The sequence below is a fragment of the Eulemur rufifrons genome, chromosome 10, assembly GCF_041146395.1.
Source record: "Eulemur rufifrons isolate Redbay chromosome 10, OSU_ERuf_1, whole genome shotgun sequence".
In the NCBI taxonomy this organism is placed as follows: Eukaryota; Metazoa; Chordata; class Mammalia; order Primates; family Lemuridae; genus Eulemur; species Eulemur rufifrons.
Window position 1 is genome coordinate 23,625,904 of NC_090992.1, and position 19,936 is coordinate 23,645,839.

Sequence of the window (19,936 nt, forward strand, 5' to 3'; positions counted from 1 at the left end):
CCTTGGCTCTCTACGTATCAAGAGTGGAAAGAGGCCTTGGCTCTCTACGTATCAAGAGTGTCACAGTTTGAGGTTATTAAGCCTCAAACTTTATTTCTTCAATTTTTGTCTCCTTTTATCTCGTATTAGCACACGTTTTGAAGGCAGATTACTCTTTCTGAAAACCAGGGCCTCATTTTGTTTTAATTACTAGTAACTATAATTACATTTATTTTATAATCATTTGTTTTTGCCTTCTAAGGTTTTCCTGGTCTGAAGTTAAAAAAAAATTACTCTACCTTGGGCTTTGAGTCACTGAAAGGAAATCTGTATAACATGTAAATATCTTTATTCCCCATGTAAATCTGTGCATTAAAAAAACTTTTTCACTTGGTTATAAAATTTTGATTTTTAATACATTTCCTTGTACCTTATGCTTAAAACTAAATGTCTTTGAATGAAATAACTTTTTTCATCATTAGGTCAATTATTGACTGAATAGTACTAGATCTTTTGGCATTCTGGACATAAGCCTTTAGACATAGAAATCCTTTTCTTTATCATAGAGGATATGGTTTATGATACTATTTGTTGTTTTGATTATGGTTGCCTTTGTGTAGCAATCATGAATATTAGATTTTTTTAAAACTGTAGAATATCCTAATCTTTATAGCCAGCAGCTGTCACTTTGCAAAATTTCTAAAAAGCAAAACTTGCAGTTGGCTCCTTCAAAGAATTGTAAGAATAGCTTCCAGGGATATTAGTAACTGTGATTGTAATGATCCCCAAGTCTTTTCTAAGAACATTGTGAAGATAATACTGACAGGAAGGAATCAGTGACAACAGCCTGTTAAAAACCTCTGACATGTCCAATGAAGAATTTATTATAAATAAAAATTAAAAAAAAAACTCTGACATGAGTACATTGACTTTTAGCAACTCACTGGCTTTTCTAAGCTACCAAAAACCACCTGCAGGATACTAGTTTAAGTCAGCATCTCAGAAATAGTGGTGGTATTAGAGTAACTGAGTAAAATTGCGTACTGTGGATATATATGGTACTTGAGTACTATGGATATATATGGTGTTTATATTTAAACTAGTATGAATTTAAAACAGCAATGCAAATAGATCTTTAAGGATACAAAAAATTGTTCTCAATATTCCTACCTTAACAGGATGGTTCAACATAAAGTCTGACAGTGTGTCTATTTTGTATTTTATCTTTTATTAAAGATATATAAATGATGATACTTAACTGTGAGTGATTTGTAGCATTATTTGTAATATTTGGCAGAAAAGTGGGTTATAAGACTGGCAGGGAAACTGGATCAGCATCTGTGAGTCTGTATTAGAAAATTTAAGCATCCTTTAACTCAGAAAACATGCCCTAACCTTTCTGGGCCTCTGTTCCCTCTTAGTGAGGCCCAGTCTACTCTGATTTTCAGAAGAATTTTGTCTGCTGTTTCGTTTTGGAAAAAGGGTAACACCTAGAACATTATTCAGATATGAGCTTTGATTTTATTATCTCAGTAACTGCCTTTTGGGTTTTGGAACTATATACTGTGATTTTCCTGTTCCCTCCTCAAAAGAACTTCATGAGGTGCCTAACAGATGATCTCCCTGTTCTACAGTAAGTTCATGGAATTAACAATGCCAAGTAATTTGCTCAAGTCCAAACAGTTAAACGTGTTGGACCCAAGAGTCTGATTCTGAAGCCTACCCCTTTCTCTAGCATTTAAAGCCCTATTTTCTGGGCTAGGAAGTCTGGTGTGGGTTTTGTGGGGTTTTTTGTTGTTTTTTTGCCTTGTTTTTTTAAGAAACAAGGTCTTGCTCTGTCTCCCAGGCTGGAGTGTAGTGGCCTAATCATAGCTCATTGTAACCTCAAACTCCTGGGCTCAAGGGATTCCCTGCCCCACCTCCTGCCAGCCTCTCAAGTTGCTGTGGCTGCAGACACACACCACCACACCCAGCTAATTTTTAAATTTTTTGTAGAGATTGGGAGCAGAGGGGGGCCTCATATTTTGTCCAGGTTGTTCTTCAACTCCTGGCCTCAAGCAATCCTCCCGCCTCAGCCTCCCAAAGTGTTGAGATTATGGGCGTGAGCCACCAGCACTGGCCCAGGAAGGCTGTTTTTTTTTTTTGTTTGTTTGTTTGTTTGTTTGTTTGCAGTTTCTTCCATCAACAGAAACCTTACGGAGACCTTCAATGTTTAACAGGCTCACCCCAACACTTGACAATGATGCATTTGTCCCACATTCTTTGACGCCTCCTACACTGTCCCCCCACACAGCAGTCTTTGTGAAATGCTTCTAACAAGTTTCACTATACAAAAAGAAATAAATCTTTATAAGAATTCTGGAAGAAAATACCCCCAAAATAAGAGAGAAGGCTATATTTGAGTTTGTTTCTTTCAACAATGTTTTTCTAGTTTCCTACTTTGTGATTTTTCTCTAAAACCTCCCTAATATGGGCTTGTTACTTTAAAATCATTTGGTTAAAATTTTTTTAATAAAAAAAAATCTTTTCTCTAAGATGGATGATGAGTCTTAGGGAATTCATCCACATGCTCTAATTTATGGGTAGGAGGAGCCAACTGCATGGGCCACAGGACACAAGCTATGGGAGCTTACCCTCAATTTTGAATATCTTAATAGTTAAAACCTGTCCTGTTTGCTTAAATGTTTAATTTGGAAATACAATGAGCTTCCTTCTCTCTTTCCTCATTAATTCCACACGGAACGTGGTAATTGTCAGAGTTTTATCATCTCCAAGCTCAAAGCCTGACACAATAAAAAATTTTATATCCAGTGCTATGAATGTTTAAAAAAGCTATATTAGCTTTACAGTGCCTTCCCTTCCTGAAATTCTACGGTTCATCCTTTCTGGTGGACACAATAAACAAAAAGTTTCCAGCTCCACTTAATTCTAAAAAATTGGGGAGACCCAGTGCGCATGCCCTCCGGCCCCCTCAGCCTGTTGCTACTGCGCCTGCGTGTGGGGAGATGCCTCGCCTAGCCTGCCGGCGGGAAGCAGCCGGGAGAACCCGGATGGAAGTCTGGCCTGGCGGAGGTGGAGGTGGTTACGCGTCTTGCTGTTTCCCCGCGCTCCGCAGGTTCCTGCTGGGGGGGTCCGACCTGAGGAACCCCCGCCTGGACTGGTTCCGATGGCCAGAGGCTGAGCGGAGGGCAGAACTGGAACCTGAAACGGGCGCCTAAAGGAAGCCTGGGCATCCCTTGGGCCTGCGCCTCAGCCTCGGAGACGGGCAGGCGGAGACCGAGCGGCGTCTTTTTTCCCTCGCGGCTGGCGCCCTTCGCTCGCCCGGCCGGCTTTAAAAATCTCCGTCCTTAACAGTAACACCGTCAGGCCCTATCAGTTAAGAGCTGCGTGTTCTTTGCATGCATTCTCATAATTAAACCTCCCAACAACCCTGTAAGGTAGGTACTGTTACTCCTTTGAAGGACTGAGGCTTGCAAAGGTCCCAGCCTGTAAGTGACCAAGCCACGATCCCAGGCGTTTGCCTCTGCGGCGTCTGCGGAGCTGCCACACTCCCGCCCCCCCTTCTCCTGACTTGATTTTAACTATAAAGCGTGATGGTTAAATCCTCTGCCCCCCAAACGCCAGCGCCGACCATGAACTTGCATAGGCAGTGGCTAGATATAAGCTGAATTGCGTTTGCTTTGGAGTTTTAGGTTTGCATCTCAACTTTGGTGTTTTCACTGCTGGAATGTATGTATTTTAGCATTCCCTGAATATTTCTGTTACATGGATGTTCACTTTTAACTGATTTTTCTCTCAGTTGTGATACTTTTTCATCTCTACCCTTACTTCATACACTTGCAAAAACATTCTACTTTGTTATGTATCAGGTCTTCCATTCAACATCTTAAGAGCTCTCAGAAGAATCATTCTTGAAATGAATGATATCTGTCTTAAAATAATGCATTTTATCTTTTTATTGTGGAAAATTTCCAGCCTGCATTAAAATAGTAAGAATGGTGTGATGATGTGTACCTGTCGTCCAGCTTCAACAGTTACCAACTTTCAGCCCATCTTTTATCTCCACCCCACTTTGTGTGTGTGCTGAAGTACAATATTTCAGAGGAAACCCCAGACATCATTTCACTTGTAAATAATTAAGTCCGTATTTCTAACAAAGGATGGTTTTTTAAAAACACAACCACAATACCATTATGACACCTGTTCAAATTAACAGTAATTCCTTGTTATGATGATGCTTTTTTGATGTTTACATTTTTTAGGATATTGTAATTCCTAAATACCACAAAGGAGCAAGTGAAAATTGTGAGGTTCTAAAACACAAGAAAGCCTGTTGGGCGGTAAGTTCATCTTTGAGGATCTTGAAAATTCTTGCTATCTATTCTCCCTTTTTGAGTGGGATGGAGAATAATACTGTAAATACTGTAAATGGGTTTTCCTAAGAATTCTTTTGTTCAAATAGGTAAATTGTAAATCTTAAAATATACTTGAGTACCATAGTTAGGGTGGCTAGGAATGAACTCTTTTAACAGTTCCTGTCATGATTTCTAATGAGACTAAAGCCAAGCTTTTCCTTCATTCCCTCTGCCTCCCCAAATATACATGATAAATATACAAAACAAAATACAAAAAAGTAGACATTTTTATGGTGATGTCATTTTATTGTCATTAATTAATGGTTCTAATTAATGACACAAGTGATGAATAGTCTCATTCCCTGAGATGAAGGTTTAGATTAACTCTTTAAACTTCAGATGGTCTTTTTTGATTGGCAGGCATCCTCCAGTTTTTAACTGGCTCATAGCAAACAACCATATGACAGACCAACTTGTTAGTTACATAGAAGTATGGTTTACAACTAGTTCATCTCGGCAGATCCACTAGAAAGCTGGTGCTTTAAGTAGATATTGTTGGGGTTTTTTTTTTTTTGTTGTTGTTGTTGTTGTTGTTTTGAGAAGGGATCTTGCTGTATTACCTGGGCTGGTCTGAATCTCTTGGGCTCAAGCGATCCTCCAGCCTCAGCCTCCAGAGTAGCTAGGATTATACGCATGAGCCACCACATCCCACTGTTGGCTTACTTATTGTGATTTTTTTTTTTTTTTTTGTGGTCAAAGTGGGTATTTGGATTTAAATGTGTACCTGTTAAATTGTTTCAGCCATATTCTGTGGCACGGAACTTTGGAAACTTTGGAGATTACTTATTTATCTGGGAGATAGAATTGTTTTCCAAGATCTATTTGAGCTTACCTGTGGATTATACCGAGAGAGAAAAAGAGAAAAGGCCTGGCTTTCTTTTTTAAGTCCTCAACTTTTAGAGGAGGCCATCATCAACTCAGAAAACTTAAATGCCTATTAAAGCATTTGGACTGTTTAAATGACATCCTGGAATATATGCAAACTAGGGATTGGCTTGAAGGATATATTTTCATTCCTCTAAATCTGACTTCCTACTAGGATGTGTTTCAGAATCACCCAGACAACTTTTATTTCATATTCCTTTGTCCTGCTTCTGGAGAAGATGATTTATTAGTTCTAAGATAGCAAAGGGACATGTATACCTTCAAAGGGGTTCCCAGTGATTGTGATGGGCATCTCTTGTTACAGATCATTGTTCTAGTTACTGTTCATAAGAATTACCTAAAATGCTTATTTAGAATAAGCCCCTACTCCAGAGCTAGAGAAAGAGAATCTCTAAGAGTGGGGCCCAGGAACCTGCATTTTAGCAAGGGACCCAGATAATTCTTCCGTTTACTAAACTAGGGAACCACTGCCTTCTATATCCTAATTTTGGGTTAAACCCAACATTAACAATGCTGCTTATTCTCATTCTATCGTTTTGGCTTTTTTTCTTGACTGCTTTTACTGAGGGGTAAAAACTTAGATGAAAAAGCATTGTGAAATTCCTTATTGTAGTTAAAGGTGTTCTCAGATGAGAGGAATTTTTCTGAAGTCTCAGTAATAGGAATAGTTGTGTTTCTCCTGAGCAAATTATTTCACTTTTATATATGGACAACTCATGGATTGATAGTATGTTACACTTAGCAGCAAGGAACCTCTGAGCCAAATTTGTAGCCTGCCTTTGTGTCAAAAGTGGCTTAATTAGATTTAAAGACCTGATTGAAATTCTCTGCTTAAGTTGCAGTCAAAGCTGCTCAAGATCAAATAGTTCTACAGACCTATTTAACCCTTAACTATTAAAAAGAACTAGCTGGGTGTAATGGCTCAGGCCTGTGATCCCAGCACTTTGGGAGGCTGAGGTGAGAGGATCACTTGAGCCAAGGAGTTTGAGACCAACCTGGGCAACATAGCAAAACCCCTTCCTGTAGTCCTAGCTAATCGGGAGGCTGAGGCAGAAGGATCACACGAGCCCAGGAGTTGGAGGCAGCAGAGAGCTATGAACGAGCCACTGCACTCCAGCCTGGGCAACATAGTGAGATTCTGTCTCTAAAAATAAAAATGAAAAAAGGAACTAATCACCATGTTCAAATCAGCCCTTCCTTAGAGTATTTAGTGAATCACTCCTTTCTCTATTCGGTGGTTCTTTTTTTTTTTTTTTGAGACAGAGTCTCACTCTGTTGCCCAGGCTAGAGTGAGTGCCGTGGCGTCAGCCTAGCTCACAGCAACCTCAAACTCCTGAGCTCAAGCGATCCTCCTGTCTCAGCCTCCCGAGTAGCTGGGACTACAGGCATGCGCCACCATGCCCGGCTAATTTTTTCTATATATATTTTTAGCTGTCCATGTAATTTCTTTCTATTTTTAGTAGAGGTGGGGTCTCGCTCTTGCTCAGGCTGGTCTCGAACTCCTGAGCTCAAACGATCCGCCCACCTTGGCCTCCCAGAGTGCTAGGATTACAGGCGTGAGCCACCGCGCCCGGCCCTATTCGGTGGTTCTTAACTGAGAGAGTACCTATGTCTTTGGGGCAGAATAGAAGGAGGGAGTAGTTAGTGAGATGCCCTTTCTGGGGATACAAGAAGTACCAGATTTGTTTGTAACATACATTATGGAAAACAAATTGAGCCATGACTGCAGTTCACCAATAAAGGACTTACTGGTATTTATAACTTCTCTAAGCTCAATCTCCCATGTATAACTTGCTGGCATTCATTTATTCCAGGGCATTAGCTATGAGTTACTAGCTTTAACTTGTATTGTCATCCTGTCGTGGCTTACTTCAAACTGCAGGTTATATTTAACATGTACAGGATAGCATGTGATGACAAGATAGCAGGTGATGTGGCTTTGTTTAAACCCCGTTAGCCACTGATTTTTAATGTGTGGGTTATTTTACTCCCAAAGCAAAATTCTGTTTCATCTCTGAAGTACTACCTGAGAATTTTTGTGTGCCATGTCGAAGAAACGCAAATGGGATGATGACTATGTTCGTTACTGGTTCACCTGTACAACAGAGGCTGATGGAACTCAGCGCCCACAGTGTGTATTGTGTAACTCAGTATTTTCAAATGCTGACCTCAGGCCATCAAAACTGTCAGACCATTTTAACAGACAGCATGGTGGTGTAGCTGGGCATGATCTCAATAGCCTGAAGCATATGCCCACACCATCTGATCAGAGTGAAACCTTGAAAGCATTTGGAGTTGCATCTCATGAGGATGCCTTATTACAAGCATCATATCAGTTTGCATATTTATGCGCCAAGGAGAAGAATCCTCATACAATAGCTGAGAAATTAGTGAAACCCTGTGCATTGGAAATAGCACAAATAGTTTTGGGACCAGATGCACAAAAGAAGCTTCAGCAGGTACCCTTATCTGATGATGTGATCCATTCTAGAATTGATGAAATGAGCCAGGATATCTTACAGCAAGTTCTAGAAGATATCAAAGCCAGTCCTCTTAAAGTGGGTATTCAGCTTGCTGAGACAACGGACATGGATGACTGCAGTCAGCTAATGGCATTTGTCCGATATATAAAAGAAAGAGAGATCATAGAAGAATTCCTGTTCTGTGAACCATTGCAGTTAACCGTGAAAGGGACAGATGTGTTCAATCTCTTCAGAGATTTCTTTTTGAAGCATAAGATAGCCCTTGATGTATGTGGCTCTGTTTGTACTGATGGTGCCTCCTCTATGCTAGGAGAAAATTCAGAATTTGTTGCCTGTGTGAAAAAAGAGTCACCTCATATCATGATCACACATTGTTTGTTGAATCCTCACGCACTTGTCATAAAGACATTGCCTACAAAATTGAGGGATGCTCTGTTTACTGTGGTGAGGATAATAAATTTCATCAAAGGGCGAGCTCCAAATCATCGACTATTTCAGGCTTTCTTTGAAGAAATTGGTGTAGAGTATAGTGTCCTCCTTTTCCATACTGAAATGAGGTGGCTTTCCCGAGGCCAAATACTTGCTCATATTTTTGAAATGTATGAAGAAATAAATCAGTTTCTTCACCACCAAAGCAGTAATTTAGTTGATGTCTTTGAAAATAAAGAATTTAAAATTCATCTAGCATACCTTGCAGATTTATTCAAACACCTAAATGAACTTAGCGCCTCTATGCAAAGGACTGGGATGAACACAGTATCAGCTAGGGAGAAGTTATCTGCTTTTGTTAGGAAGTTTCCATTTTGGCAAAAACGAATTGAGAAAAAAAATTTTACCAACTTTCCTTTTCTTGAAGAAATAATTGTTTCAGATAATGAAGGAGTATTCATTGCAGCTGAAATAACACTGCATCTGCAACAGTTGAGCAACTTCTTCCATGGATATTTTTCTGTTGGAGATCTTGATGAGGCAAGTAAATGGATCCTGGATCCGTTTCTTTTTAATCTTGATTTTGTCAATGATGGTTATTTAATGAAAAATGATCTTGCTGAATTACGAGCTAGTGGCCAAATCCTAATGGAATTTGAGACAATGAAGCTTGAGGATTTTTGGTGTGCTCAATTCACGGTGTTTCCAAACCTGGCAAAGACAGCTCTAGAAATACTTACACCATTTGCAACTACATACCTTTGTGAGTTGGGATTTTCATCACTTTTACATTTTAAAACAAAGTCCAGAAGCTGCTTTAATCTGAGTGATGACATTCGTGTGGCTATTTCAAAAAAAGTTCCTCGTTTCTCAGACATCATTGAACAAAAGCTACATCTACAGCAGAAGTCACTGTAAGCTGGTATACTTTTTAAATGTATAATTTTAATATATTCTTAATATCATTGTAAAATTAAGCTACAATTCTTTCTTTTATATTTATGGTATACTGAATTCTATGTTTAAAAAATGTAGCAACTCTAACTTTTAATGAGGCATGTTAAAGTGTGTTTTGAGAATGAGAACACAAACTGCAGAAAAGGTTAAGTACGACTACCTAGTTGATGCATAAGATTTTTCTAATTCTGAGTATCTTTTAACCTGTTGATGGGTCAAATAAAAAAGACACTCAAGCACTACAATATCCAACTAAATGGTTTAATAATAGGCTAGGAATTGAGCCAAGAGAAAAGAGAAGACCCTCCCAGAAGTCAAAGGACAAAATGACAAAATCTCCCCATATTTGTGAGGGTTATTATAGGGAGGTTAATGAAATCGGAAGAGGATTATGAAATATAATGGGAAAAAAGGATGATCTAGCTTATATAAAACTTATTTTTAAATGTACTCTTTGGAGTTAGTCTCACAATATCCATTCCCCTAGATCCCATGCTCTGAATACCATGGTATTAATAAATATCCTAATACTGTATTAGTTACTGTTTGTCTTCTTTTGAATTGCTTCAGGACTCCAGGTCATCAAGGCTGTAAGATTCTTGAGCCTTACCCTAGATATTCTGATTTGCCAGGTCTGCAATAAGGTCAAGGATCTCTATTCTTAACCAGCTTTCCAGATAATTCCAATGGAATTTTTGAACCTTTGGCTTCATCTAATTTTTCCTCCACTTATTTTTTCTTTATTCTAAGCTTCTCATTTATATCACATCTTGGACTACGTGCATTTTTCTAAGTTCAAAATTTTTGAGTGGGTTAGAGTTTAAATTATAAATAAATTGACATGAAATCACTGGAGTAATTCAGGGCCATCAGAAATTCCCCATGGGAATCTAAATTAGTACACTTTTTCTGGATGATAATTTGGCAAAATATCTTTTATTTAAAGAAATTTACATTTTTATTTTAAAACTTTAATGTTTTATCAAAGTAGTACATACTCAAGGCTGGAGGGAAAAATATTGTAGAGAGTCCTATAAGGAAAAGCCAGAATCCCCTTCCTGCCCAATTATCTTAACCATTTCTACTTTAACTTCTTGTAATTCCACCCATATCTCTAAGTAATATGTTCATACCAAGCACATATGGTAGTTTTATCAACTTTAGAAGTTATATATTTATTGACTCCTCTAGATAAGAAGTAAGGATTGAATTTACAAAATGTCCATCTCATCTTCTACTATTCTCAATTTTTTATTATATCACAGTAATAACAGGGTTCTTTGAGATTTTTTTTCCTCTAGAAATTTATCACATGGAAAGAATCATGTGTGTCCAAAAGTTTTAATTATAAGGTGGGTGATCACTACATTTTTATAGTACTGAAAAATTTAAAAAAACTATGACAGGAAATGGAATCCGACTACCAAATTTAGAGATGCAGCTTGAGTACTGCAAATCAAAGTTTATATTTTATCAGTAAATATCAATACATGCCTTTTTTCCTTTAAAAATGTAGTAACAGAATAGAAGTTCTAACTTTTCATGTTATAATAGGAAAATTCTCCCCTCAAGAACAGTGGGAAAAATTTCCAAAGGTAACAGGAATAAGTCTAGATGTGCATGTATGAAGTTTAGTTTGTATGCAGTTCTAAAAATAGGAAGGTTGTAGAAATGGGTGCAAGGGCATGTATGAAACCAATAAAATAGAAGTACTAGGATAAAATGACCTCTGATAGCCATTCTTTCATTGAATGTATTAGAATTCTCTTAGACTTAATTACTGCTCTGAAACAAAAACCCAAAGGACATTTTTAAGGAAATGGCGAGTTGGTTTTTAATTCATTTTCGGATTCTACAACTATTTATTTTCTTCTGATCAAATGAAAGAGACTGCAGTGTTCACTAAAATGAAGAAGAAATTTAGATTTTTTTTTTTCATCTAAAATTCTCCCAGCTGGGTGCGGTGGCTCAGGCCTTTAATCCTAGCACTCTGGGAGGCTGAGGTGGGAGGATCGCTTGAGGTCAGGAGTTATAGACTAGCCTGAGCAAGAGCGAGACTCCCTCCCTACTAAAAATAGAAAAAATTAGCTGGGCGAGGTGGCGCACGCCTGTAGTCCCAAGTACTCTGGAGGCTGAGGCAGGAGGACCACTTGAGCCCAGGAGTTTGAGATTGCTGTGAGCTAGGCTGACACCACAGCACTCTGGCCCAGGCAACAGAGTGAGACTCTGTTTCAAAAAAAAAAAAAAAAGTCGGCCGGGCGCGGTGGCTCACGCCTGTAATCCTAGCACTCTGGGAGGCCGAGGTAGGCGGATCGTTTGAGCTCAGGAGTTCGAGACCAGCCTGAGCAAGAGCGAGACCCCATCTCTACTAAAAATAGAAAGAAATTATATGGACAGCTAAAAATATATATAGAAAAAATTAGCCGGGCATGGTGGCACATGCCTGTAGTCCCAGCTACTCGGGAGGCTGAGACAGGAGGATCGCTTGAGCTCAGGAGTTTGAGGTTGCTGTGAGCTAGGCTAATGCCACGGCACTCACTCTAGCCTGGGCAACAGAGTGAGACTCTGTCTCAAAAAAAAAAAAAAAAAGTCATATACATTAGTTTCTTTTTTCCCAAGGAAGAGATCATTGTTTTTCTCATAGTTTTACTATTTAATTAGAGTCATTGATAAATTTTGAAAAGGAATTGAGATAGGATAAAAGAGGTAATTTTTTATGACCAGCAGATGTCACTCTATGTGCAAGTTTGGTTGAAAGCAAACTTAACTCTCATTACAGATTTTGCCAAATACCTGATTTTAAACATCTCTAGAAAGGTATTAGTGACTCAAATTTAAAATGTCCCACCTAAGCCTCTGCTGGCTAAAAATTGGCAGACAGAACTCTAGTGGAGCCAGTAACTACCAAACTGCAAGAAATCACTGGGAAACAAGGTTGGAAAAGAGAAGATAGAAAAGGCTTTTTATATAACAGTGGCTTGAGCATGTGGATTTTTGACATCCTGGCTGCTTTTTTTTTTTTTTCCCTGAGACAGAGTCTCACTCTGTTGCCTGGGCTAGAGTGCCAGGGCATCAGCCTAGCTCACAGCAACCTCAAACTCCTGGGCTCAAGCGGTCCTCCTGCCTCAGCCTCCATGCAGCTGGGACTACAGGTACATGCCACCATGCCTGGCTAATTTTTTCTATTTTTAGTAGAGATGGGGGTCTCACTTTCACTCAGGCTGGTCTCAAACTCCTGACCTCAAACGATCCTCCAGCTTCAGCCTCCCAGAGTGCTAGGATTACAGGCGTGAGCCACTGCGCTTTTCTAAGCAACCAAAGCTGCTTGAAGTCAGTGAACTAACTAGTCAGCATTTTCAGACATGATCCTATGGGAATCAAAACCAAATAAACAATACTTGAGTTATATTTTTTTAAAAATTGGCTCTAGATATTTATAGTATAGAGTCTTTTTAGCACTAGATTGTATCAAAATATTGTAAGCTTGCCTTTAATGTCTACCAGGCATTTAGAAAAGTCAAATTTAAAGCTTTCAAAGTCTACCTTAACTTGAAGGGCAATATAAGGTTATTGTCTAATTCATTATATTTTGTACTTTATCTTCTAAAAATAAAAAAATAATACCTAAGGTTATTTTCCTTCTGTTTTTACAAATTTGCTACAAATCTTACTGTAATTCAGAAATGGATTTGAGTTCTGGCTCATCTACTTACTAGCTGTATAAACTTTGTATCTGTCAGCATATGGGAATCAAAAGATCTGGCAGACTGATCATCTTATTTTGACCTGTTCAACATTCATTTATTCATTCCCTTAGTTTTATTTATTTTTTATTTTTTTTTTTAGAGACAGGGTCACATTCTGTTGCCCACACTGGAGTACAATGGCATGATCATAGCTCACTGTAACCTCAAACTTCTGGATTCAAGTGATCCTCTTCTCTCAGCCTCTCAAGTAGCTAGGACTACAAGTCATGAGCTACCATGACCAGCTAATCTTTGGTCTCAAACTCCTGGCCTTAATCCTCTGGCATCAGCCTCCCAAAGTGCTGGGATTATGGGATTACCACATGAGCCACTACACCCAGCCCACTTGCTTCTTTAAAGTAATAGCACCCTGATTTTACTCTGAGGAACTCTCCTTCCCCCCCAATTCCCCTTAAGTCCATATGGCCCCATCTTGGCTAATTAGAGTTAACTCCAATACTTTTGCTGGAATTAATGGGAAAGATGCTATACATGTAAATTAGCACGACGTGTCTGGACTTCCAATGGTCAATTTTGCTACCTTATACAGAGAAGCTGTGAGAGAATAAAGCCAGCAAGTCTCTTGGTTGTATATGACAGGAAACAAATAGGCTTAAGTAAAAAAGGGAACACATTAGTTCACATAAATGAAAGGGAAAAAAAGGTATAACTTTATTTAGGGGCTACAGTAATGTCATGAGAAATCTTTTCCCTTTTCTTGGCTTCTCTGTTGGCTTTATTCTCTCGCAGCTTCTCTTACTAAGTCAGTAATGGGAAAAATGATGACTCGATTAAATTTATTGTGTGATTTTTGGACATCTGTTACGAGTCCTGAGCCTTAATTTTCTCCCCTGTAAGATGAAACATAGGTTCAGTGCCATGGGGAGCCCAGTACTAATGGTGGAAAAGTTCAATTGCTAAAGAACAAGACCCAGAATGACAAAGATAACAGGTGTATAGTTTATTACAGGAAAGGGATACACTATAATAGCATTAAAATAAGGCTATGCATCACTGCCAATGTCTGCCTCATGCCAAGTAGTGTGGAGAGGACAGTTGTGAGCTTTAATTGTCCTCCATGTGTCAGAGCCTGCAGCAGGCAGAAAATGGACTCCCAAAGATGACTGTGTCCTAATCCTTGAAACTTGTACGTATGTTACTTTGTGTGACAAGGGGGATTTTGAATATGTAATTAAGTGAAGGGTCTTGAGATGGGGAGATTATCCCAGATTATCCTGTGGGCCCATTGTAGTCACGATGGTCCTTCTCAGAGGGAGGCAGGAGGGTCAGAGAAGGAGATGTGAAGACAGAAGCAAAGGTCAGGGAATCAGGGAGAGATTTGAAGATGCTACTGTCCTAGCTTTGAAGATGGAAGAAGCAGCCACCCGCCAAAGATTGCAAGCAGCCTCTAGTAGTCAGAAAAGGCAAGGACATGGATTCTCCATTTGAGCTTCCAGAAGTAATCAGTCCTGCTGACACCTTGACTTTAGACCATAAGACTGATTTTGGACTTCTGACCTCCAGAACTGTAAGATAATAAATTTATGTTGTTTTAAGCCACTAATTTTGTGGTAAAGGGTTACATGTTAGTGGGTACATAATGTCAGGTTGTTACACCCTTGGTAATGCTAGATTTGCTTACTTGGTTAACAGAATGGCCACCAGATCTCTCCATTATAAAGGTATGTTTTTCCCTTTGAGGTTTTTTTAGAGTGTGTTTTATTTTTAATCTGTAGTACATGCATATGGTAAATTGCAACAATACAGTGAAAGCTGTCACTCCCATTACATCTCCCAGCTCCACAGTTCTCCTTCCCAGAGGGAGCTACGGCTACCAGGTTCTGTATCTTTTAAAGAGATGGTTATGCATATACAATGTGTGTGTGTGTAACCTTTTTTTTCTTCACAAGTGTTAGCACACTAGACACATTCTTGTTTGCTTTAAGATTTTTAATTTACTGTGGGAAAATTAAATTTACTGCATGTAAATTAAGTAGATGAGATACATAGAGCTAAGTGTCTTTTGAGTGTTATTTAAAGTAAATCTGTAGAAGTCTTTTGAAATACAAGATTTAGAGAAATTAGTCTCCTTCTACTTCAAAACAGCTAACACGCAAAGTATCTCTTTCCAGCCACTAGCTAAATCTCATTTATGCAGTTTAATGTTTCATTTCCTTAATCTGGGATTTTTACTTTTCTTCCCAGCCAAAAGGCAGAAATGAATCCTTTGTTTCTCATATTCCCTCCCAAAATCATGCTGGCAAAATGTGACAAAGCTTGTTTCTAGACTCATTCATAGGCTACTTTCTCAAAGTTTGATTCTACAAAGCAGAAGCCTCTAGACCTTCTTAGCAGGGCATTTTCTTAAAATCAAATGTTTGTTCATTCCTGATCCACACACTGAGTTGAGAAACCTCATCAAGAGCTTTTTGCATCAGATTCCAAAATGAAGTCTCTCCAGCTGAGGCCCTTCAAGTTACATCTGGAAACCGGTTGGAGCTTTTCTGGGTCATTTCCCGTTGAATGTAAGTGGTGTCTATTTTGGTCTGATTTCATTTGCACTGGGACTCTAGCTGTCTCAAGGCTTTAACTTTCCTGAAGCCTTAGGTAAGAAAAGCCTCTCAGAACTCTCTGGTTCTTCTTTTCCTTCCCATGAAAACTACTCTGCTTGTTGAAGCTCTCTGCCACCACATAGGTGCCAAGATTTGAGTAATCTCAGCTCTGCCCCTCATTCAATGTGTAAACAGGAAGATGGCCTGCCACTGTGCCTCATTCCTTCAGCTGTGTAATGGGGGGAGTACTGGTCCCAAATTTGGAAGATGGAGCAAATTACTATTTTAAATGTTTTTTTAAAAGAAAATGTATAATTGTAAGGTGGTTACTGTTATTAACTGTCCAAACTTTCTGCCATATCCCCAGATCCAGCCAGTAAGAGCAAAGGAAGAATTTTCAAAAACTACAACTCAGCATACACTTTTATTTTTTATTTTATTGCAAGAAGGGATGTTGAATAAGTCGCATTTTCCCATGGTTTTAAAAATCAAATAGTTCCAAAAGACATACAGTGAAAAAATATGTCTCCCTCTCACCACTGTTTTCCAGTTCCCCTCTCCAGAGACAACTTCATGTGTTACAATTTCTTACTTCCTTCCAGAAATAGATTATGCTTTTATACTCATGCATGTTTGTGTGTTTTCCTCACCTTTTCTGTCTTTTTTTTTTTAACTTGAATAGTAGCAAAATATACACACTGTTCTGCCCCTTATTTTTCTCACTAAACAATGTATCTTGGAGATAATTCCATATAGTACATAGAGTTCTGCCTCTATGTATGTATGTGCATTGATTGATTAAATCAGTTCCCTATTGCTGGTCCTTTAGATGGTTTCCAGTCTTTTATTGGTTTAAACAAGGTTGCAATGAATATCCATATGTACACTTTCAGAATAAGTTCCTGGAAACAGAACTGCTATATATTTTTTTAATTTTTATAAATCTGCAAGCTTTATTTGAAGTTGATCTTGTTTCATTCTAAGTGACACAATACACAGAGCAGCCAACATTTACTTTAACATTGTGGTCTTTCAACCTAAGCCATTTTAATCTTTTCCCTCAAACGACATTACAACAATGAGTATAGTTCCCCAGCCTTGCTGTCTTAGAAGTCTGTGGAATGGCAGCAAGTCTTCCCTATGACCAGCTGTCTCCCCAGTACTGCCACATTATTGAGACCCCATCTGGAATGATCTCACTCTGGAGAACTTCACAGCTGCAAAGCCCCTTGTTGAAAGTAAGCATCTGACAACTTGGGTCTTGGCCATCAGCTGTTTGGAATGATTCATCGGCAGTTTTCAAACATTTTTTGTACTAAAATTGGAGAAAGGGTTGAAAAATGGCAAAAAAAAAAAAAAAAAACCCACAACCCCAAAGCCTACATTTTAATAATGGATGTAAGTCAAAAGATCTTGAACTTTCTTCATCTTGGCTCCACAACTATCAAGTCACTGAAGGACTCTGGACCTCTTTGTTTTTGTGTGTGAAATGAGGACCATGGACCAGATTATTTCTCAGAACCTATTCTTTTTTGAGATTCTGAAGATTCAGATGCAGCATAGAGGGTACTTGTCCTCCCAATGTCACCGTTTTCAAAAAGCAAGAGATGACAAAAATCAGTACATGATTACTATCCAAGTAGATAGTACAATTGAGAAGGGATCTAAATCTAACAGTGGTGTGCTGGTGAACAGTGGGGGCTGGGGCGAAGGGAAAAGAGCCCAGTTGCATTTCCCAATTTCTGTGGTATAATTACTCCCACTGTGATGATTTCAAGCTACCAACATGACCTCACTGAACTCAGAGTTGGGAGGAGAAGCACAGAATTGGCTGCTGATATCTAGCAAACCACTAGTTAAGAATTCCGAGAAAGCATTTTCTTCATACTGTTCTGTGTTGAGAGGACTTCAGGAAAGAAGAGAGATCTGAACAAGGAATTGAAGTATATTGCATTAAGACTCTTTCCGTGGTAACTGACAGAAACAGTTCAAACTAGCTTAAAGAAAGAAAGAAAAAGAATATGAGAATGTTACTGTTTTAGCCCAAGGATCTGAACAAAGGGTTTAATAATGTAGTCATAGCACTCTCTCCACCTTTCAGTTCTTCTTGAATCTGCTTCTATTTATGTATTGATGTCATTGTTCTGTGCCGTAAGTAGGCTCTTTCCGTGTGGCAGGAAAATACAGCTTTTGGCAGCCCAGGACTATATCTTTGCAGTTAACAATTCAGAAGAAAAGCAACAACTCATGGAGAACACATGGAAAGATTTATTGATTGGCTCACTTGGTTCTAATACCCACCATTTTGACTCTTAACTGGGCAGAAAAGGAAAGTATGTAATTCACACACCTCTGCCCCTGCGGCCAGAGGGCAGGCAGAGCACTTGGATGGACCACTCTTTCCTTATGACCCAAAACACATAAGAGTCATCCAAACAGAGTTCCCCAGTGGAAAAAGCATTGAGCTTCTAGTAGACATGGGTAAGACTTTGTAGAGAGGCAGAAGAGCAGATACTAATCAGAGGGAACCACATACGTGGAGATGCAGAAACATAAATGTTGAAGGTGCACTTGAGAATCAGAAAGAGACCACCTGACCAGAGCAGGGCTACATATAGCACAGTGGTTTGCAACAGGACAATTTTGTCCCTCTGGAAACATTTGACAATGTCTGGAGACATTTTTCATTGTCACAGCTGGAGGGGAGGGAGCTACTACTGGTAGGTAGTACCTAGTGGATAGGAGCCAGAGCTCCCTACTAAAAATCCTGCAATGCACAAGACAGCCCCCACAACAAAGTTTAGGCTTTATCCTCTAACTATTATTACACGGAGGAGCATTAGAAAGATGTTTAGAAAGGCTAACATAGCTTTTATATGCTCTGTTTCTTCTGCCTGGCACTTCTCCTAACTCCTCCTTTGCCAGCTTTGTATGGCTCCCCCCTTTTTATCCTTTGGGACTCAGCTTAAATGTTACCTACCAAAGAGATCTATCCAAAATTCTTAATCAGAAAAAGTTTTCTCACAGACTGCATACCATCATCCTCTCCCATAGATGATCTTTTTCTTCATAACTCTTTCCACAGTTTTGAATTGCATGTTTATTTGAGTGCTAGTTTAACATCTGTCTCCTCATAAGCTCTTTGGAGGGAGAGACCTTCCTTATTTGCTCATCACTGTGACCCCCAACGTCAAGCAGAGGGCCTGGTGCATTTTAGTTGTTTCATGTGTAATCCATGGGTTAATTAATTTGAAGGTCAATGATAGGATTGAAATGGGGTTGAGCATAGGAGGATGGAAAGAGGAAAGACAGCAGTTCTCTGGATTTCTTCCCTGCTTGTTCTGATCCACACTCATCTCCCTTCCCTGACTTTCATGGCACTTACAGTTCATAACATGATGTACCAATTAGGGTTCCGGTGAAGATGCAGAAACCCTTCTAGCCTTCCTCTGACTACCCAGTTTTATACTCAAAAGTTTTTCTCTTCGGTAACACTCATTTCACTTGTAACCTCTTGTGTCACTTCCACTTGACTCTAAGTTCCATGAGGGCAGGCACCAAGCCTATTTGGTTTCTGTCTATCCTCAGCATCTAGCTCAGGGACTGACACATAGTAGATGCTTATTAAATATTTGTTGAATGAATGTTGAGCCTACAAACCTTCATCCTCAAATAGTATTTATGTAATAATTAGTAATAATTCTCTACATAGTTCAGTGGCTTACCAACCACCTTTATGGGTGAGTGTCCCAAATTTGGGGGGGAAGATAGTACGGATAATACTATTCTCCCCACTTTTCAGAAAAGGAAACACCATCCATAAGGTTGACTTGTATAAGGCAGTGGATCCAGCATTAGAATTTGAATACATATCTGCATTAAAATTCTGACTGTAAACCTTGTGTCTCATACCAGCTGTTAACCAGATGTGCTGGCAGCCAAGTGAAATACGGGCAGCCAGTAGAAGAAAGTGGAAGGAACAGGGAGAAGCAAAAGCCAGGCCTCTGATGATTTTCATTTTCTCCAGTGTCTACTTACTACCTAAACGGGATTGTTGTGCTCGTCTTGAGAACTGAGACCTTCCAATAGGGTATACCTCTCTCAATGACTTGAGGGTGTGCTAGACAGTTAGCGAGGCCAGCAAAGCCTTGCCTTCTGAGTAGGAGAGAGATGAGGGCTGGGAAACAGGGTTACCTGTGTGCACACTATTATGTGTGTGTGCACCCACATCCAGACAAAATCTACACAAGGCACAAGGCATATCAACATACAGAATGAGCCACTGGCCGGGCGCGGTGGCTCACGCCTGTAATCCTAGCACTTGGGAGGCCGAGGCAGGCGGATCCTTTGAGCTAAGGAGTTCGAGACCAGCCTTAGTGAGAGCGAGACCCCGTCTCTACTAAAAATAGAAAGAAATTATATGGACAACTAAAAATATATAGAAAAAATTAGCTGGGCATGGTGGTACATGCCTGTAGTTCCCAGCTACT

The 19,936-nt window shown here is 39.3% G+C and overlaps 1 protein-coding gene across 3 annotated transcripts; it reads left to right on the forward strand.

The window, feature by feature from the left end:
• Positions 1 to 3,018: 3,018 nt before the first annotated feature.
• FAM200C (family with sequence similarity 200 member C) lies at positions 3,019 to 9,686 on the forward strand. Of its 3 annotated transcripts, none has more exons than XM_069484269.1 (2): positions 3,019 to 3,416; positions 7,276 to 9,686. In XM_069484269.1, exon 2 carries the CDS (start codon positions 7,325 to 7,327, stop codon positions 9,107 to 9,109), a length of 1,785 nt encoding a protein of 594 aa, XP_069340370.1. In that variant the 5' UTR covers positions 3,019 to 3,416; positions 7,276 to 7,324; the 3' UTR covers positions 9,110 to 9,686. The 3 variants fall into 3 exon arrangements, 2 of the variants coding, with proteins under 2 accessions (XP_069340370.1, XP_069340369.1); XR_011235112.1 differs by lacking the exon at positions 7,276 to 9,686 and adding an exon at positions 4,242 to 4,286 and having other exon boundaries at positions 3,286 to 3,416; XM_069484268.1 differs by lacking the exon at positions 3,019 to 3,416 and adding an exon at positions 4,270 to 4,319 and having other exon boundaries at positions 7,276 to 9,109.
• Positions 9,687 to 19,936: the final 10,250 nt, after the last annotated feature.

What these genes read in the sequence shown, in the direction of transcription:
- FAM200C (XM_069484269.1), top strand. Translation starts at nt 7,325, where the DNA reads ATGTCGAAGAAACGCAAATGGGATGATGACTATGTTCGTTACTGGTTC.